At 41.4% G+C, this 19,533-nt stretch overlaps 1 protein-coding gene across 1 annotated transcript in view; it reads right to left on the reverse strand.

The window, feature by feature from the left end:
* Positions 1-877: 877 nt before the first annotated feature.
* The window catches only part of DHX29 (DExH-box helicase 29), a 63,861-nt gene continuing 45,205 nt past the window's right edge, over positions 878-19,533 (reverse strand). The window contains exons 19-28 of the mRNA XM_082255195.1: positions 13,536-13,624; positions 13,293-13,421; positions 9,592-9,667; positions 9,230-9,454; positions 8,927-9,063; positions 7,709-7,799; positions 5,094-5,390; positions 3,847-3,978; positions 3,514-3,610; positions 878-1,142 (exon numbers count right to left, since the gene is read on the reverse strand). Coding sequence (XP_082111321.1) covers positions 1,093-1,142; positions 3,514-3,610; positions 3,847-3,978; positions 5,094-5,390; positions 7,709-7,799; positions 8,927-9,063; positions 9,230-9,454; positions 9,592-9,667; positions 13,293-13,421; positions 13,536-13,624 — 1,323 coding nt within the window. The 3' untranslated portion in view covers positions 878-1,092. The remainder of the gene's footprint in view (positions 1,143-3,513; positions 3,611-3,846; positions 3,979-5,093; positions 5,391-7,708; positions 7,800-8,926; positions 9,064-9,229; positions 9,455-9,591; positions 9,668-13,292; positions 13,422-13,535; positions 13,625-19,533) is intronic.

The following is a 19,533-nucleotide window of genomic DNA, read 5'->3' on the forward strand; positions in this document are numbered from 1 at the left end:
TGGGGCAGTATACCCAATGGTTACAGAATATCAGGAGCTATGTCCGACAATGAACAAAAGAGAAATCATATTTATTAAAACGTATGTAAAAAACCCACATTTTTAGGTGTCGCCACTGACACCAGTATACCACACAGTTTGTGTATGAATCAAGCCAAGTTCTGGACGTGCACTTTGGCTGCAAACTTCAAGCTGTCAACACATGGTAATGCCACATCTACCGGCCCCATACTATGCATTTTGTCATTTGACATCTTCCGGTCGGATGTTTGTCACCACATGCAATGCTTTATACTGTCTGCCCAAATCATTACAATATTTAAATATATGTTCAAATAGAAAAAAGGATTACAAACAAAGCGGCATGTAGAATCTATTCTCTCCTAAACCACTGTGAACATATGATAGACTAAATCCTAATCCACCTTGGTCCTAATTACTTTGTTTTTTTTTCCCATACACTAACTGGGGAACCATTTCATTAAAAAAATTCACCTGAATTTGGGCTTTAAAGTTTAATTTTAGTTATATAGGGCTAATCAAAACCTAAACAGGGGGACTTCATTAAAATGGGTAAATGGTTTGTTAGTGATCCTGTCACTGGCAAGTGCCAACATGACACTATGATAAAATATACCATCAATTTGGAGTGATTATGTTGTGTGTCATGTTGTGACCCTGGGAGAGGAAGTGGAGGAAATTTTCCCCAAAAAGACACAGACGGCAAAGAAAACCTGGCGGGGGTTTTATCCATTTCTTGCTCCAGCATAACAAAGGTTTGGTTGTAGACGCACTTTAATGACCGATTTTACTTGTAGCCTGGGCTGGAGCTGCTCTTGAACAGATGTACAATTTACCATACACACTGTAGACATGATTATGGCACAATATTTTATTTTAAATTCAATAAATGTCTTCAATTCTTCAATGCATAAAACAAAAGATTCTCATCAACGCTGCATGCAACATTGAAAAGATTAAAGAAACTGATCATATACAGTAGTGCTAAAATACCACAGTATTTATATGGCTGTGTCACTGGCTGGCCTATTATATCCATGTAGAACAATCCTTGGGATTGGAATGCTGCCTTTATTTTTCTGTATTAATCAGTTCTTTGATGATACCCAAAATATTGTCATCTGTAGAAGCAAAGCAAATATTTATTATGATATATACATAGAAAACTTTACAGACACATCATCATTATAAGATCCATTGTCCCAGGTGTAAGATTTACACAAACTTATCCATATTTGCCATCATACATGATGACTTGCAGTTTTAAAACAATATAAAGATACCCCAAGCTGAAACTTTCCAATGTACAGTATATGTGTTAACCAAATAAAGCTATAAAAAGATATATTAAATTATGCACTAACCTTAAGAATGTCCAATTTATTCTATTAGCATGAGCCTTTCTCAAACTAGAAAAGGACCAGCATTAGAGATTTATTGCTGGTTTGTGGGAGGAAAACATCATGATCAGTGAGGTGTTTCTTTGCTTAACTCCTCCAATCTCTCCAGCAATCCTTTTCTTCTCTCTGATCACCATCTTACCAGATTTACTCTCTTTCTGTCTTCCACCTCCAAATGTCTAACAGTTACCCATAGAATCCTTCGCCACTTTAACCCTTCTCTTCTCTATTCTGCTACTGACCACCTCTGTGTCAAAATCTTACCACGTCTGGGGTTCTGCTTGTCAACGGCCAACCTGAAGGTAGCTCTTCCTCAGTCATTTCCCTACCTTCGTGAAAGAATATGAACCAGTCTTAAACAAAATTTCTGCTCAAGGCTTCTATCCCGTACACTTGTGCCAACATTTTATGCGTTTCCGTCACCATTTTCCCAAACTTGTAGCAGAAATTTAGGTTCACTTGTTGCTCCATTGCACTGTGACCCTACGTCTCATACTGACTACGTTTGGCTGCCCGCAGCGGGTTTACCCTGAAGGTCACGTGTACTCCTCGCTAGGTGGCTCCTCTTGACGTGTCTTTGGATAGTAATGTGCATGCGTGTGCACCTGGCCCATGTTGCCGTTGAGATGTCGGACCATTCACTGAACCTTTTAGACACACCACGTAAATCCAAAATACTTACAAAGCCATCCACAACTCTGCTCCCAGCTACATCACTAACCTAGTCTCAAAATACCAAACAAATCATTCTCTTCATTCCTACCAAGACCTTTTGCTCTCTATCTCCCTCGTCAACTCCTCTCATACTCGTCTCCAGGACTTTTCCCGAGCCTCTCTCATCCCGTGGAACTCCCTTCCCCAAACTTTCTAAAATCTTCTACTCAGTTTACTTTTAGGTGATCCATGAAAACCCTTCTCTTTAGAGAAACCTATCCCGCCTCCATCTAAAAATTGTACTTTTATTTTTTCCATCAGTGCTTACCCCACAATTATTACCTTTTGTATCATTTGACCCTCGCTTTTAGACTGTAAGTTCTAACGAGCAGGGCTCTCAGATTCCTCCTGTATTGAATTGAATTGTAACTGTACTGTCTGTTCTCATGCTGTAAAGTGCTCTGCAATCTTTTGGCACTATATAAATCCTGTATAACAATTAACTCTTTTAAATAAAGCTAGAAAAATTCTGATTTGGTTATTTAAATCCAAGGGCACTTTAAATCCAATAAATTACTCGAGGAATGGATATCTGGCACCCACAGATGCCTGAACATACCAGTTACTGTGTTAGAGTGCTCTGAGAATTTTAAAACTCAGAGCACCAAGTTTTACATTTTTTCTCTTGTGTCTGAATATTGATCACAGAGGTGATATGTGGCCTGGCAGACCAAAATCACGATCTCGATTCAACCCCCCACTCATGATCTTAATCCAGCATTTCCACGATTCATACAGTGCTGAGCCATTCTCTGAGCACTCACAGGAAAAAAAAAAAAAGAGCCTCCGGCAAATGTTTACCAGCATTGCTCAGCACTGAGAGATAACTATAAATAATGTATCATTTGGTTCTTTTGGATCAAAGGGATGAATTTCAGTCTGTAAATGAGGTCAGTTTACCACTTAAAGACTAAGGCCCCTTTCACACAGGCGGACCGTTCAGATCCACCTGTCAGTTTTTTTGGCGGATCTGAACGGTCACCCCATGCATCTCTATGGGGCATTGGATGTCAGCGGAGACATGTCCACTGACATCCGATCCGTCAAATCTGGACGGATGGAAACCCTATTTTCCATCCGGCCAGCGGATCGGATCGGATGAGAACGGACAGACGGTCCGTTCCCATCCGATTCCCCCATAGAGATGCATGGGGACCTGACAGGGGGATCGGCGGATCGATCCCCCGCTGAGAAAAATGGAGTCGGTCTGAAGGACTCCGTGTGTGAAAGGGCCCTAAGCCTTTTCCTGACATGTAGGTAAAACCAGTATTTTTTGCTAGAAAATTACTTAGAACACCTAAACATTATATTTTTTTAACAGAGACCCTACAGAATATAGAAATAATGTGTTGGTGGTAGCTAGGAAAAGATCACCTACCTTCAAGAGACATTTTGGGGTTCTGCAGCTTTTTCTTCAAAACAGATTCAATTAACCCCCGCAACTCCTTAAAAATGACTGCAATCTTTACAGGAGCCTGAAGAAAGAATACAGAACATGTCTAAGTAGAAGAATGCAGATTAACCTGCAAATCACACAATTAGCCGACAGGCACTTCTCTCTTGAGGCTACTTGTGAGCTGCACCACACATAAGAACTCCTATGTTTGCAATAATGGCTGCCATACCAGTAATAGGTGATTAAAGTGGGAGGGGCCAGAAAGTCAACGAAAAGCGATTGTGAAAAACACCTTGACATTCTCCAAGTCTGTACCTGGAAATGAATCCAATCATCTACAGTAAGAAGACGTTCCCGATGCTGTACAGCGATATCACCACCAAACAGGAGGATCGGGAAGGGAGACACCAGTGTTGTTTCTCTGAGGAAGATCTTGGAGTATTTAACCTGCAGAAGGCACAGTGATGTTAGTATGATTGGTATTATAACTGTATATACTGTGGAAGTGCTGCAAGAATCTCTCACATATAACCAGATGATAGACTTAAAAAAAAAAAAACAAGCTGACTGATCATACGATCTAAATGGCAAACTGAGGTCTACTAATATTCATTATAAAAATCAAAGCATTGATATGTAGGAAACCATGTAATGAATCCTGCAATTTAAGGCACAGTAATGAAAGCTGCTTTCTGATTTTATTATGGATAATGACCAATCTCACAGCTCGTTATACCCCGATGTAAAAAAATCCAATTAACAGTTTCTTGTTAAAGTCCAACTCTATATATTTAAAAAGGTCCCAGAGCATTATAAAGGAAGAAAATTGTCATTTTGCCCTTACTAGTGAGAATTACAGGTCACACACTTTGCCCAGATGCATATTAAAGTGAGACGATGGTTTGCACCTGCAGAGATGATGTTGTGGCAAAGGGTAAGAGTTTTAAGGAAAGGGCAAGGCTTTGTGATGTCTGAAACAGTCCAAACCCCCCCGCCTTTATTTTTTGTTATAATACATACCTTTTCCATAGTGGTTCGTTCAAATATGTGACATTGCAGGGTCCTCTTCATCTTCACCTCTTCTGCAGGCTGGGTGGTCCACATTGACAAATGGAGTGACCTTGACGTGAGTGCCACTCTCGGTTAGAGTATAATGTAAATGAAGGGTGCCTTAGTCATGCCATGAAGCCCTGCACTCACAGTACTGTGCTCAGTCTTGTGGGCTGTGTTATGTTTGTTGGTACAGTGAAGGGGACAGCTCCGGATTAAACATATTTTATACATGTGCCCAAATTACACAAGTCTCACCTTCTCCTGGTAAAGCAGCCAGAATAAAGCTAATGGGGGGGAGGGGGGGGGGGGGTTGGATTGTTTCAGACTCTTGACATCACAAAGCCTTGCCCTTTCTTGAAAACTCTCATCCTTTGCCACAGTGTCATCCCTGCAGGTGCAAACCAACGTCTGACTTTAATATGCATCTGGGCAAAGTGTGTGACTTGTAATTCTCACTAGTAAGGGCAAAATGACAATTTATACATGTGCCCAAATTACACAAGTCTCACCTTCTCCTGGTAAAGCAGCCAGCCGTAGGTCTGTAGGTCTCTGTTCACAGAGGATGGGTGTACTTGTGCTTTCCCCTGTGCCGTTTCCACCATGCACGCCAGCTTTTCTGACAAATCCACTGACTTTGTAAAGAGGATTTTGCCAACATTATCATACAGTCCAGCGGTGAGCACAGCTTTAAGAAGAGATGCTTCCTCTGTAGAGAGAGCTTGTCTGTGCCCACTTTTGTGAGCTATAGATCCAGAACAATCAAACCCCGCTGCTCTCACCAGTCTAATCAATTCCTGCTTCACATCCTAAAAAAAAAAAATACATAAAACAGGTTAAATTAATACCTAACCAAGTCAATAAATGTCTTAGCAATCCCTACTTAGGCTCTGGACTTTAAAATGTATTTCTACTTTTGTAGTCAAATTAAGATAACACCTACTTTATTTTTTTACATGATTTAATTCAAATTGCATAGCTTTCATAAAATTTAAGAAAAATTGCTGCTTACGCTTTTGGATGCTCTTTTTCTAACAACTCTAGGTTGTGTTTGCCAATTTAACCCTGTCTGTACTCTGCTGACAGATCTCATTATCAGTTGTAAGATAGATCTGAATACCGTTTTCCCTAACAAAGGGTTAAAAATTTAGAAACTGGCCTTCTGCAGTATACATTAATTAGAGGAATCTTCGCCTATCCTCAGCCTTTCTATTGGGACACATCCACACTGATGACACTTACTCCTAAGAATCATCTAAATTCTAAAAAGGTAAAAAAATATAAAAAAATGTGTGTGAATGGGAATACATAAACATATAGTGGAGTTCTCAAGTTTGACTGTAAAAGTGGAAAACAAAACTTTAAAGTCTCATCAGAAGATTAAAAATACTTTTTAATCCCCCAAGGGAGTCACTGTACATCACACTTGGTCCCACTTAAATCTGTGCAGGAGTTGTTGGGGAGTGTTGCCGCATCCATCCACAACTATCTAATAACATGGGACAAAAGAGATGGCAGTTCTGACTGACAGAGTAGAGGTGAGGGTGCATGACAAGCAGTTCACACAGAGCCCACACAGCCCCCACCTCTCCTCCTAGGCTGCCAGATGAAGCCCTGTGCTCCCCTGCTGCTCTCATCTGCCAGGGAACATTGACCCATAACCTGCACAGCCCACACTGCTTCCCCTCATCGTAGGCTGCCAGGCAGAGTCCTGTGCTTTCCTGCTGCTCTCATCTGCCAGGGAACATTGACCCAGAACCTGCACAGCCCACACTGCTTCCCCTCATCGTAGGCTGCCAGGCAGAGTCCTGTGCTTTCCTGCTGCTCTCATCTGCCAGGGAACATTGACCCAGAACCTGCACAGCCCACACCGCTTCCCCTCATTGTAGGCTGCCAGCCAGAGCCCTGTGCTTCCCTGCTGCTCTCATCTGCCAGGGAACATTGACCTAGAACCTGCACAGCCCACACTGCTTCCCCTCATCGTAGGCTGCCAGGCAGAGTCCTGTGCTTCCCTGCTGCTCTCATCTGCCAGGGAACATTGACCTAGAACCTGCACAGCCCACACTGCTTCCCCTCATCGTAGGCTGCCAGGCAGAGTCCTGTGCTTCCCTGCTGCTCTCATCTGCCAGGGAACATTGACCTAGAACCTGAACAGCCCACACTGCTTCTCCTCATCGTAGGCTGCCAGGCGGAATCCTGTGCTTCCCTGCTGCTCTCATCTGCCGGTGAACATTAACAAGGATCCCACACAGCTGCTTGCTAGTTTGGATTACAGGAAATTGTGTAGTAAGTGTGCTTGTCAATGTCAGAAGCTGTACAGGAGTGCTGTCCTTCACAAAACCACAAGCCCACAACAACACAAACCGACAGACACTACTACACTTCTGTGAAAGACTAGAAGTATGTAGTGGCTTATGCTGCAGTGAGATTGTGTATTTGTGAATGGCAGTGTTCCTCTGCAGCTGTTAACATTCACAAGCACACAACCGACAATCTTATTACTTCACTGTCTATCCCTGGGTGGCATGCGGCTGGGACAGTCTTTTCTATTACTCTCAAGGTTTATTTAAAAACAACATGGCAGAGGAGATCAGAAAGGGCACAGGGGGCTAAAGATTTACACAACAGAGCAGCAAAATGAAGAGGGAGCTTCACTGCTGGCTGTAACTCCCCCCATAGGAATGCCCATAATCTGGGCTTCAGCCACTGGTGGAGTTACAACCAGAACTGACAGACAAAAAATATGTGGTCAAATTTCTAAACTATAATAGGACTTGAAATAAAACAAGTACAATATGTGCTGGGTCCCCTAGGGGATTTAACAAGCACTTTCACCTTCTGGCAAGATTTCTTCTTTACAAGAAAGGAAAGAGGAACTGTACAGACGGCAGTGCGGGTGGCTATCAGTGACAGCCTAGCTCTGTAATATGCAGGACTGAGCTGAAATTTTGGGAGCTTGGTTCTGCACAGTGTAAAAGACAATGCAATGCAAAAGCAGGGGAGGCTCCCGCCCAAGGCTGCACCTCCTAGCCTAACGCCCGAGGTGGAGCCTCTCCTACCTCTGCCTGCCTGATTTTAAATGTGCCCATGCAGTGAGTTATTTTAAAATGCCATTCTGATTCAGTACCTCTATAGTAAGAAGAGCCTTTCTGTTCAGGAAGTTCTTTCTACAATAACTCATCTCTGAGCCATATCCTTCTGCTCCGATCTTCTTCCATCTGCAGAGAAAACATAACCTGAATCTAAATGATCTTTATAAATGACAGTAATGTGTATACTTTAACCTTTATCAGACAATGGCAGTTACATTTTCTACATAACTGCAAAGCTGAACCACGTTATGAAAACTAAGGCAGCTGCCTGAAACAACTTACTGAATTTGAATGTATTTTTTTCCCAGCAAAAGGTAGAAAATAGGCTACCTTCATCTAAATTTGTGGTTCTTAATTTTCTATTCCTGTTGACTGTCCATACATTCCTGTTATCGTGTGGAATTCATGCACTAGACCAGGATTAAGAAACATGGCTTGAGCTAAAATTGTAGACATGAAGGCCCTGTGTACAGTCTGGTACTCAAATTGATGGGCTTCCACGGACACTACAAAGTGTCAGCACTTTATATTGCCACTTTAAGTACAAGGGCAGGTAGCTAAAACTGGGACTGACAGGGCTTCCTTCAGTTCAAGGATCCCAAATCCTGCATTTAGTCATTCATATGTACAACATGAATTACAATTTTATCATATAAATAAGCCTTCCCAAACAGGTTAAAATCTTTGAATGACACACAGAGTTCTTTAAATCCTCCTCCTAGGTCTTACCCCATTTTTTTTTTTTTAAGCCCGTGGTGTGTGAAACACACTCAAAAGACTTACACCCGGTGCATAAAAAAGTGCACACACGCAAACGTGAGACACACAAAAAGTGCACAAGGCGTACGCATGGCCCTCCTCCGAAGAGGAAGGGCCCTAACCCTGATCCCCCGGGGCGCGAAGCTCCTGACAGGGACTGAGGTACTCACTTTGGTCCACCCAGCCGAAGCCGGGCAGACCCCGTTCTCCAGGGGGACTGCCGAAACAGCCCACCCCAAGTACTGGGTGGGGCTCCCCCGAAGGGAGACCGCATGAGAGAGGGGCGAACTAAGCCAGAAGGCCATATCCACCCCCTCCCAAGACTTTCAGGGCAGGCCCGAGGACCTACGCCATACAAGTCGTGCAAGTGACAGTACAACCAAAAAGGGACAAACGTGAACACACAACAAAGAAAAACAGAGTGGGGAAAGGGGAAGTGGAGAAGTGCTGGGTAGTGCCAAAGTGCGAGACCTTGACAGGCCCCCCGGTCTTACCCCATGTAGGCACTGAAGATGGTCAGGTGATCAGAGTTTGCAAGTGCCATTGAAGATTTTGCAAGGTCTGCCTCGTCTTTTCTACCAATAGGTGTTACAAATGGAGACTTTTCAGTCATAGTAGCAGCCAGAGTTGCCTGTCATGGAGCAAACACACCACAAAATCAAAACCACCTTGAGTAGAATTTATTGCCAAGGCAAGGTCATTGTCGTTTGTACAGCATAAGAACAGTAACATATTATTACATAAGCCAATCTGTACGCCTGCAACAGTTTATAAAGACCAAAAACAATCTTTCTTACCACAGCATCAAGGCAGCCAAAAATAGCACCAAAAATGAGCATTTTTCCAATCTTCACATTAACAGGCAGTGCGGCCAGATGCTGCCCCAGGGGAGTGAGATTCGGCTGAGCCAGCTCACAGGCCCCAATCTTCCGCAGCAGGTTCATAGCGTTACTGATGACTTGGAGCTGTGGAGGGTCTAATGCTTTAGAAAGGAACTCCTCCGGGGAACCAAGATCACACTTCTGTTAGAGAAAAATGCAGAACGGGACCAGATAAGTACAAAACAAGAGATACAAATAGTATACATTTACAGTGAGCATCTGCATGTTGAATCTACTAGATAAGATAATATTATGTACAAATATGGGACAAATCTCACCATAATGTGTAAGCACAGCTCTTCTAATGGCACTCGCAATATTTCAGGAACAGAATATTCCATGAAACTGTGAAATCTGCAAATAAGAGACAAAAACAAGGCAATGAAAAGAAACCTCCAAACAGCTAGGATGATCAAACCAGGAGAAATACACAAAAAAGGTTTAAAATTCAAGGGTGCTTTGTGCTATAAATGAGATGTAGCTCTGTTCACACTCAGCGGTCACAAAACCCGAAAACTGCCAACATAGTACTTAATGCCTAATTCCAGCCAATGTTTCTGCTCAGACTGGAGTGATAAAATCTCTGCCAGGTTTCTATTACTATATATAATTTCCCCTCACTTCCAGTCGTGGTGACAGGGGGGTCAAAGGAACAGGATATCATGGGAAATAATAAGTATAAAAGGATACAGAAAGGAGATGGAAATGTATTTATTGTTCACAGAATTAGATGCCACTCTTAATTAAATTTGAAGATGTGATTTTAAAGTGGAACTTTAGTCAGAAAGCGGAGTTCCACCTAAAAAAAAAAAAATGACATAAAAATACCCCCGGGACAGTCAGGGCTAGTGCATTCCCCAATGGATAGCCTCTGAACTGTCCCGGGTTGCACTTACCTGCAAGAAGAAATACTTATCTTGAAAATGTATTGTCCAGCGCTGCCATCTCAGGTGTGGGCAGCTTGAAGCCAGCGCGATCCTCTTCTGCGTCCTCTTCCATCCCACGATGCACTGCACCGGCCCCGCCGTCACTTCCGGTGCGCGTCATCCCTCCACAGCTTCTGGGCATGCCCAGAAGCTGTTTAGAAGGGAATGATGCGCGCGCACCGGAACTGACGTCGGGGCTGGTGCAGGCGCATTGATTCCTGGGAGCCATGACGTTCAGCTCCCAGGAATCATTGCAACCCAGGAAGTGACGACTCGCCGTGGCCGCCGAGGGGAGGAAGAGGAAGTAAGGTGAGTATATTTTCTTCTAATCCAAGGTAAGTAAAAATAAAAAAAAAAAATGCGATTATCCATTTCTTTTTAAGGTGACCTGGACCAAGAAGATGGACAGAAGTGTCATTTTAGGGTGGAACTCCACTTTAAGTCCTGCTAGATCACTTCAGGCTGGCCCATTTTGCAGGTATAGCTATGTAAGACATTAAAAATACATTTCTACACTCCCAGTAATCCTACAACATCCCACTCACCCACCACCTCCCTCAGAATTAATATGGATACTCCTATGGGTATTTTATACAGTGTAATGAATTGCCCCCCAATCCTAGACACAGTAGTTCCCGATAAGGGGTGTCTGGGGGGGGGGGGGGGAGACAAACACAGGTTAAAAACATGACTAATGCCCATTGTTGACTTGTTTGAATATGTTCACTCTTCTAATGTTGTCATTTAGATACCATACGCTGTTCTGTTACCTTTGTACTTAATATTGTACATGTATGATGTTCCTTGTACGTGCTTGTTTATATTGTTTTCTTTCTTGAAAAACCAATAAAGATATTTTTGGATCAAAAATACGTTTCTATACTGTTTAAAATCCAGTAATACACGGTTTCACCTTGTTCTGCACATGCTCAGTTGCTCTCCCATTTTAGGCATTGCCGAGTTTGTAGAGGAAGATCTGCTGACAGCCTTAACCACTTGCCTACTGGGCACTTTTACCCCCTTCCTGCCCAGGCCAATTTTCAGCTTTCAGCGCTCTCACGCTTTGAATGACAATTGCGCGGTCATGCTACACTGTACGCATATGACATTTTTATCATTTTTTTCACACAAATAGAGCTTTCTTTTGGTGGTATTTAATCACCTCTGGGTTTTTTATTTCTTACAAAAAAAAAAAAAAGACAGAATATTTTGAAAAAAAAAAAAAGTTTTTCTTATTTTCTGTGAGTAAATTTGGAAAATAAATTCATTTTTCTCCTTCACTGATGTGCGCTGATGAGGCGGCACTGATGAGGTGGCACTTATGGGCACTGATGAGGTGGCACTTATGGGCACTGATGAGGAGGTACTAATATGCCGCACTGATGAGCACTGATAGGTGGCACTGCTGTGCACTGACGGGCGGCACTGATGGGCACTGAGAGGCGGCACTGATGGACAATGATGGGTGGCACTGATGGACACCGACGGGTGGCACTGATAGGCAGCACCATCAGTGCCCACAGTGCTGCTAGCCAGTGCCCATCAGTGCCTAGATGAGCAGGCACTAATGGGCACTGACTGGCAGCACTATGGGCACTGATTGTGGGCACTGATGGCGGGCACTGTGGGCACTTATGGCATTTTTTTCCCCTCTTGTGTAATCAGGGCACTGGTGATCAGTGCCCTGATTACATTCCTCTGTGTCCCCTTACCGCCGATCGGCTCTCCTCTTCCTCACACTGCAGTCTCTGTGTGAGGAAGGAGAGCTGGCGATGAGAGATGATCTCATATGTTTACATTTGAGATCATCGCTCCTTGCACGGTCCGATCATGTGGTAAATGGCTGCTGTGATTGGCCATTCACCACGATCTGTGATTGGCTGAGTCCAATGGACACGGCCGACACAGATTTTCCCAATGCACGCTCGTGGGAGCGCGCGGGGAGCCTGTCACTGGGAGGACGTTTAAAGACGGCCTCCCGGAAATTAGAGCCTGCGCTGTAGCCGTCTTTTGGCTATAGCACGGGCGGGAAGAAGTTAAAGCAGAATTAAACCCTCCTATATCTTTTACAGCCAAGGACGCTGCTTCTGTTTAAACTGCAACTGCCATGGTGCTGCACATGTGATCAGTTATGACACCAACCTTTTGATGGTTTGACAGTTTGGTTGAGGACACAAGCAAATGTGACAGGTAGCAATCCCGGCATTCCAGGAATGTAACTGTTTTTTTAAACCATTAAATCAATGGGTTTATTTCCACTTTATGATTTACTGCTGTTTGGGGGCTCTGGAATTCACTAAAAAGGCAGCCTTCAGCAAGAATAAAGGGGTTATGGGTAAAGTTCTGCTTTAAAAAGAGTTTACTGGCAAACTCATTGATTTGTTCAAAATAACATATACTGTATGCACCTCAAAAAAGTCCCTTATTTTGCAGCTTTCTCCATGAGAGAAAACTCCACCTTTATTTCTGGATATATGTTTTGGATTTGGTGCCACAAGTGATATATAGGGGGAATTTATATTTATAATTAGTGTAAAAAGATAAACTTTCAGCTTAGTATGCACTATGAATGGTCCTGTACTTTCATAAAGATATCTCCATTGCACACCAAACTGCTATTCACCCTTGTATACAGGGTGTTGAAACAAATGGCGGATGGCACCACAGCAGTCAGATAGAAATATGTGGCCAACACAGCTAGATCTTCTGCTATCTTTTTACTGATGCTTGTTCAGCATGTCATAAAGAAAGTGCAATGTTTGGGAACCGATGAAGGGACTCCTGATGGTTCTGAGGGTGCTTTTTCTGTATGACACGCTGAACAAACATCAATTAAAAGATGATCTGATTGCTGAAGATCTAGATCTGCTGCCAACATATTCTGATCTCAGCCTGTACTTTGATACTTTTCTCACAGGGTTCAGTAAAACCTACATTTAATCACAGATTTAATCTGTTACCTCAGTGGTGAAAAAGAAAACAGACACAGAGTACTAATGTGCACAAAGAGCAATTCTCCTACATCACCAGTTAGTTGTGGACAAGCCACTTACTTGTCCTTGGTATACAGCCGGAAGCAGAATCCTTCCCTGACACGGCCAGCTCTCCCCTGCCGCTGCAGTGCACTGGCTTTGCTTATGAAAGTTTCCACTAAGGAGCTCATCTGACTGCTCTCATGATACCTGTTGGGCAAAAAAAAAAAGCAAAAATTACAGTGATGACATGAATATCATGTATATTTGAATATTGTTAGAAAATCGCATTACACCAAAAACCATATCTAATCTAGACATCACCTGTTTTCCTTTGTTTTTCCAGCATCTATGACAAACACCACATCAGGGATTGTGATACCCGTCTCAGCAATGTTTGTTGCCAGTACAATCTGTAATCAAGAAGAATTTTAAGGTTTGGGGTGTTTGTGGGAAATCTCTGATCTGCCAAGAAAATGCATGTTATGTTTTTTTCTGTTTTATAAACCCCCCCAAAACACAAATGTGTCACCAAGCTTACCATAGGAATAAGGCAAATCATAACAAAGGGTCTTTACAGTCTTGGTAGAAATCCATTTGTGACTGTGACCCCAATCAGATGTAACTTGTCAACCCTTAAGCAGCTCCTAAATTTAGTTTACCTGCAGCTCCACCTGTAAAATCTTGAATAATCTGAATTTACTATGACCTTTTTCTAAACAATAAGGAGGGAGAGAGCCAAGATCAGGCTCAGGTAAGGAGGGGGGGGGGGGGGGGGGTTGAGGGAGCTGCATGCAGAAAGTTTTGTTTTTATCTTAAAGTGGTTGTAAACCCCTACCTATACCCAGTGATGTGACTGCCTTTAGGTGATACACAGAGAAGAAACAAATCATCCTACATAAGTTGTACCTGTTTATCTGAAGTCTTAATTCAGCTGTTAAAAGTGAAGAATTTATAAAGTTTGCCTCTCTTGAGAAAAAAAAAGGGACAGAGAGCTGAAATTACATACTGCAAAGCTCAGTGAGGAGAGCTCTGAGAGCTGATTGGAGGGAAAAGACACACCCGCTTCACACAGAAACAGAGCTGAGGCTGTCAATCTGCTGGAGGTCCCTCCCCATCACCTTTTTTCTCTTGGTGTAAAAAAAAAAAAAAAAAAACTTGTCAGAAGTGACTCACGCAGATAGCAGAGGAAGGAGGCAGCAGACAGAAATGACACTGAAGCTTGATACACACTATACATATTTCTTTAGATTTACCAAAACCATAAAAGGAGGTCAAAGCTAAACACTTTCAATTTGTATGCAATCAGGCAGGCCCTTGCACTACATAGTTAAGGGTAAATCTAAAGGAATTTGAACAACAAAAGTAGTATAATGTGTAACCAGCTTTAGTGCTCTTAATTGAGACAAGTACACACTATAGAGGGATTTGCTTTGTTCATATTTCATGTCTGAAGTTTACAACCACTTTAATGCAGAGAATGCTTTAAGGTAAAAAAAAATCTTCTGCCTTTAGAACCACTCTAAAGGGTCCATTTATAAGAGCCGGTTCACACTAGCGCAACTTGTCAGGCGACTTGTCAGCCTGACAAGTCGCGGTCCATTGACCGCTACAGGAACTGTTCTAATAGGAGCGACACAAGTCGCTCCGACTTAGAAAAAGGGTCCTGTACTACTTCGGGGCGACCTCGGAGCAACTTGCATAGACTTCCATTATGTGAAGTCCCCGCAAGTCACTCCGAAGTCGTGGTGCATTGTAATGCACAAGTCGCCCCCGAAGTAGTAAGGAGTCGTGTCGCCCCAGTGTGAACCGACTCTAAAACATTTGTTGCAGGAATGTCTGAAACATTTGTGCAACCTAGTCAAAATGTCACCCTTTGTTTTTGAATTGATTAACTCCTGTATCATTAGCTCCATCTAGTGACCAAAATGCAGTATATTTTCTGATTGAGGCATTTCTGAAATTTAACTGAGGTTTGGCTGCAAAATGGAGCTGATAAGGGAGTTAGTCTGTTCTAAAACATACAGAGAAATTTAGTTCAGCTTGCATCAATGTTTCTGACAATTATGCAACAAATATTTCATAAAAAGACCTGTCCACTTTTGCAGTTAAATTTGATAAAATCCCACTATATGTTTATGTGCTACCATTCACACAGTATACCTAAAAATTGGATTTTTGACTTACAGTAAAATCCATTTCTCTGCATTGACAGACACAGCTCCTTAGGATTCTTGACCATTGGGTTATACTGCCCCCTTAAAGGAGTAGGACACTAGGCAGAAAAAGAACTTGACTACGCCTATGGGTAGTCCCAGGAGGTATACCTGATATAGAAGTGTCAGAAGTATTACAACTCCATAGAGGGGCGGGTACTGTGTCCGTCAATGAACACAGTAAAATGGATTTTACAGTAAGTCAAAAATGCCATTTTCTCTTTCCTTTATTGACGGACACAGCTCCTTAGGATTCTTGACAATTGGGACATCCCAAAACATGAGGGGTGGGAAAAACAAAAGATTCCAAAGGCTAAACCTCAGACAACCAGGTAAAAAGAACTAAAAAAAAAAAAAAAAAACAACTGGAGCCCACCTAAACAATACTCCCCCAAAGAGGGAACAGACCCTCTAAACAGCAGCCTGAAAAACCTTGCGGCCAAAGGAAGCATCCGCAGATACCAACACATTCACTTCATAGAAATTTGTGAAAGTGTGCACCGACAACCAGGTGGCCGCCTTGCAAACCTGCATCACGAGTACAGTGTGCCGTTACAGGGAAAGGAGGAACCTGACCCTTGATCGAATAGGCCTGGGTCACCTTCTGTCTGATCCATCTTGAAAGGGTCGCAGAAGTCCCTTTCTTGGCCCTTCCGTGAGCACAAATAGTGAGTGTGACTCACACCATGAAATGTACGATTTCCAGGTACGATAGTAGATCTTCCTAGAGGTAGACTTCCTAGCTTTCAGCAGTGTCAAAGTCACCGGCCCAGGCAAACCTCTATCCCAAACCAGCGAATGTAAAACAGGATGAAGGATTGACCCTTGGGACAACAGATCCCCCCTGAGAGGTAGTCTACGTTGGTGACCAAGCTGCACAAGGCCGGCGGCGTACCAAGACTGGCGATAAATGGTTTGTAGAGCATTAGAGGAAGTGGGATTAAAAATGGATTTAAACAAAGTTCAAATCATACAATCCGAAGTGAAGTTCTTGGGGGTTACAATATCTGGCACTGGAAGAAAACCTATGGAAGGAAGAATAAAAGCTATTCAAGAGGTACCATTGCCTAATGCCTACTACTGTGACTGCTCTAAGAAGGTTTTTTGGCCTTGTCAACATTTCTCGATTTCATAGAGAACTTTGCAGAAAGAGCAAAATCTCTTAATGAATTATTAGGGTTTACTGAAAACACAGGACAGTCCTTTTTAAAAACAGGAGAACCCCTGCAATCATTTGAAAACCTAAAGAAAGCCTTTATAAATTCAGTGTTTTTTTACCAATGTAGATCCCTCTCAACCATTTTACATTCAAGTCTATGTGGGTGATGAGACAATTTCATCAGTACTATTACAAAAATGGCCAAAACTGTATCCAGGCTTGGATACTGAATTACATCCTATCACATTGTATTCTCGGTTATTGACATCAGTTGAGATAGGTTACTCATCTTGTATGAAAAATGTGCTAGGAGTACATTGGATAGTGCTACAGGTCAGACACATTGTGGCTTTTGCAGCACTTGTTTTGCAAACACCTGTAATTACACTAAAGGTGTTATTACAAGGAAAAGCAAGGGGGTGTTAATTCACAAAGATTCGCTCAGTGGCAATTCGATTTTTCAGAGAAAGGCTTGTCAGTTGAAGTGATAGATAAATATTTCTTGGCTCAAATGATGCAATGTGAAGGACAGAGCCATGATTTTGTAATTGAATGTGAAAAAGTCACTCCTTCACCTTTCAGTGGACATTACCAGGAGGAAATTCCTTGTGCCTATATAGTTGGAGCCAGTTATTGGCACAATGGAGCGTATGAGATGGGATTTGCTGTTTGGATTCCCGATCAGCAACTTTTGTTTCAATATACTTCCTGGATATATGTCTGCACAAAGAGCTGAACTTGAGGCTGCCTTGTGTATTTTACAGTCAGAAGACAGAGCACTGAATATTTTTAGTGACACTGCATATGTAGTTCATTCACTCAAATTGTATCTTTCTATATGATCCATGAGAGGCATGGTTGATTCTCAAAATAAACCACTTCAACATGCTCAGGTTCTTTCAGAAATAGAACATATAGGAAAGACCAAACCAAATCAGTGGTCTTTTTGCAAAGTTAAAGCACATCAAAAGTTGTCTACTGATGAACATGTCATTGGAAATGTCTAGGTTGAAGCTGCTTTGACAGGCATAGATAGATATCCTGATGTGGAGGAGTGTAGTAGTCAAAGAACAAGAATCCGATAAGGCTACACCTTTGCAAGATTTAATTTGGTCACAGGATAAAGAGGGGTACTCTGACATGTTGTCTCAGTTAGAATCAGTGCAGACTGATAGTGGAGATAAAATGTATTGTAAAAATATTGAAGGTCAGTTGGTTCTCTATATTCCAACAATGATAGCTAGAGCTCTTTTGAAATGTAATCATTCCCTTTTTGCACATCCAGGACCTGATTCTTTGTATGAGCTAATAAAAGTAAAGTTTTGAAATCCACATCTTAGAGCCCTTTGTCATCAAACTTCTGAGTCTTGTCTTATTTGTTTACAGAACAATCCAAAAGGTTGTTACATTAAGGTTTTTTAATCCTTTTACAGGATCACATATTATACACACTGGAAATCATCTAGAATAGGAAATGTTAAGCCAATTCCTAATTGAAATTGTGGAGTAAAAAGGAAATATGTGTTCTTTACATCCAAAAGGTATTCGATATGGACAGCTAAAGCGTATTTTTAGTTCTCACTTCTAACAAACACTTTTCTCATTCAAATTATGGCCCTGATCTTTAGACTTGGCAAGACTTATAAAAATAAAATGTATGATTAATAATTGGATAGAAGTAAATAATGGAAGCGAGACATGTAAACAAGAAAATCCTTTTGTGTTAAAAAAAATCCAATAAAGATGGTTCCTTCAGGAGATTATATTTCTATGAATACTTAGTATGGATTGTTCACATGGCATTTGATTATGTCATTGTGGAGAATAAATAATCAGGTTTCAGATTGTTTTCCATATGTTAAACAACTACAGTATAATTTTTGGCGATGGTTTACAGCTTATACTGTTAATAAACACACTAGAGGAAGAAGAGCTTGGCATGACACTTTGTTAGGAGGAGTAGGTAGCACAGCAGGAATTTTGAATACAATTGATATACAGACATTATCTTCAAGACTGTCTTCACAAGCCGCAGTAGGAGCAAACTTATCAAAAGCAGCTCTTGTACAAAGTGCTATACAAGGAAACATTATGGTGAATAGTTAAAGGTTTGATAGTCATATTGTAAATTTCATTCAGAATCATATAAATGAATGAATTGACTTAACTGAACAGACAGATAACGATGCTAACATGGCATTGGCTTGTATTTCCTTACAGGAAGAAATATATACAAATGCTAAAATTGTGTTACAAACTTAATTAAATGGACATTGGCCTTGGGAACTAGGAGGTAGATGGTCAGGATTTACAAATTTTGCTAGAACACACCCAACTTGGTGGAAAGTTGGATGGATGGGTTGTTATAATAAGGACATACAAAATTGTACATTTGGAGCATTACTACCAGTTAAAGAACAAATTTATCCTATTTTAAAATAAAATAGATTTAGGAACTTTACATAATGATTTATAGATATATACTTCTGGTGAAGAAGATGCTAATTATATCCACACGGATAAAGGTATAGTTAAAGTATATACAGGCTTGTGTGGAAGAGAAGGGTCTGATTTAATATGTCCAAATGGAGTTACTGTTGAACTGAATAATATGGAATGTTGGAAAAAGAAGAATATAGAAAAGAGTTTCTTGTTGGTCATATATAGAATATATAAATCATTAATATGGCAATTGAATAATGGAGAGTTATGTTTTCATGCGTCTACAAATGAGTGGATTACTTATCATACTTATGATTGTCCGGTGTCAAATATAATGTATATATATATATATATATATATTACTGTATAATATAATGTATATATAATGCATATATTGTACAAGTCATTCAGTTATTGAAACTTCTTGGGATGGAGGAAATTTTACTTATCAACCAATAATTTATATTACAAAACAATATAATTTAACATATCAAAGATATAATTT

The sequence above is a fragment of the Pelophylax lessonae genome, assembly GCF_965119305.1.
Source record: "Pelophylax lessonae genome assembly, chromosome: 1".
Taxonomy (NCBI): domain Eukaryota; kingdom Metazoa; phylum Chordata; class Amphibia; order Anura; family Ranidae; genus Pelophylax; species Pelophylax lessonae.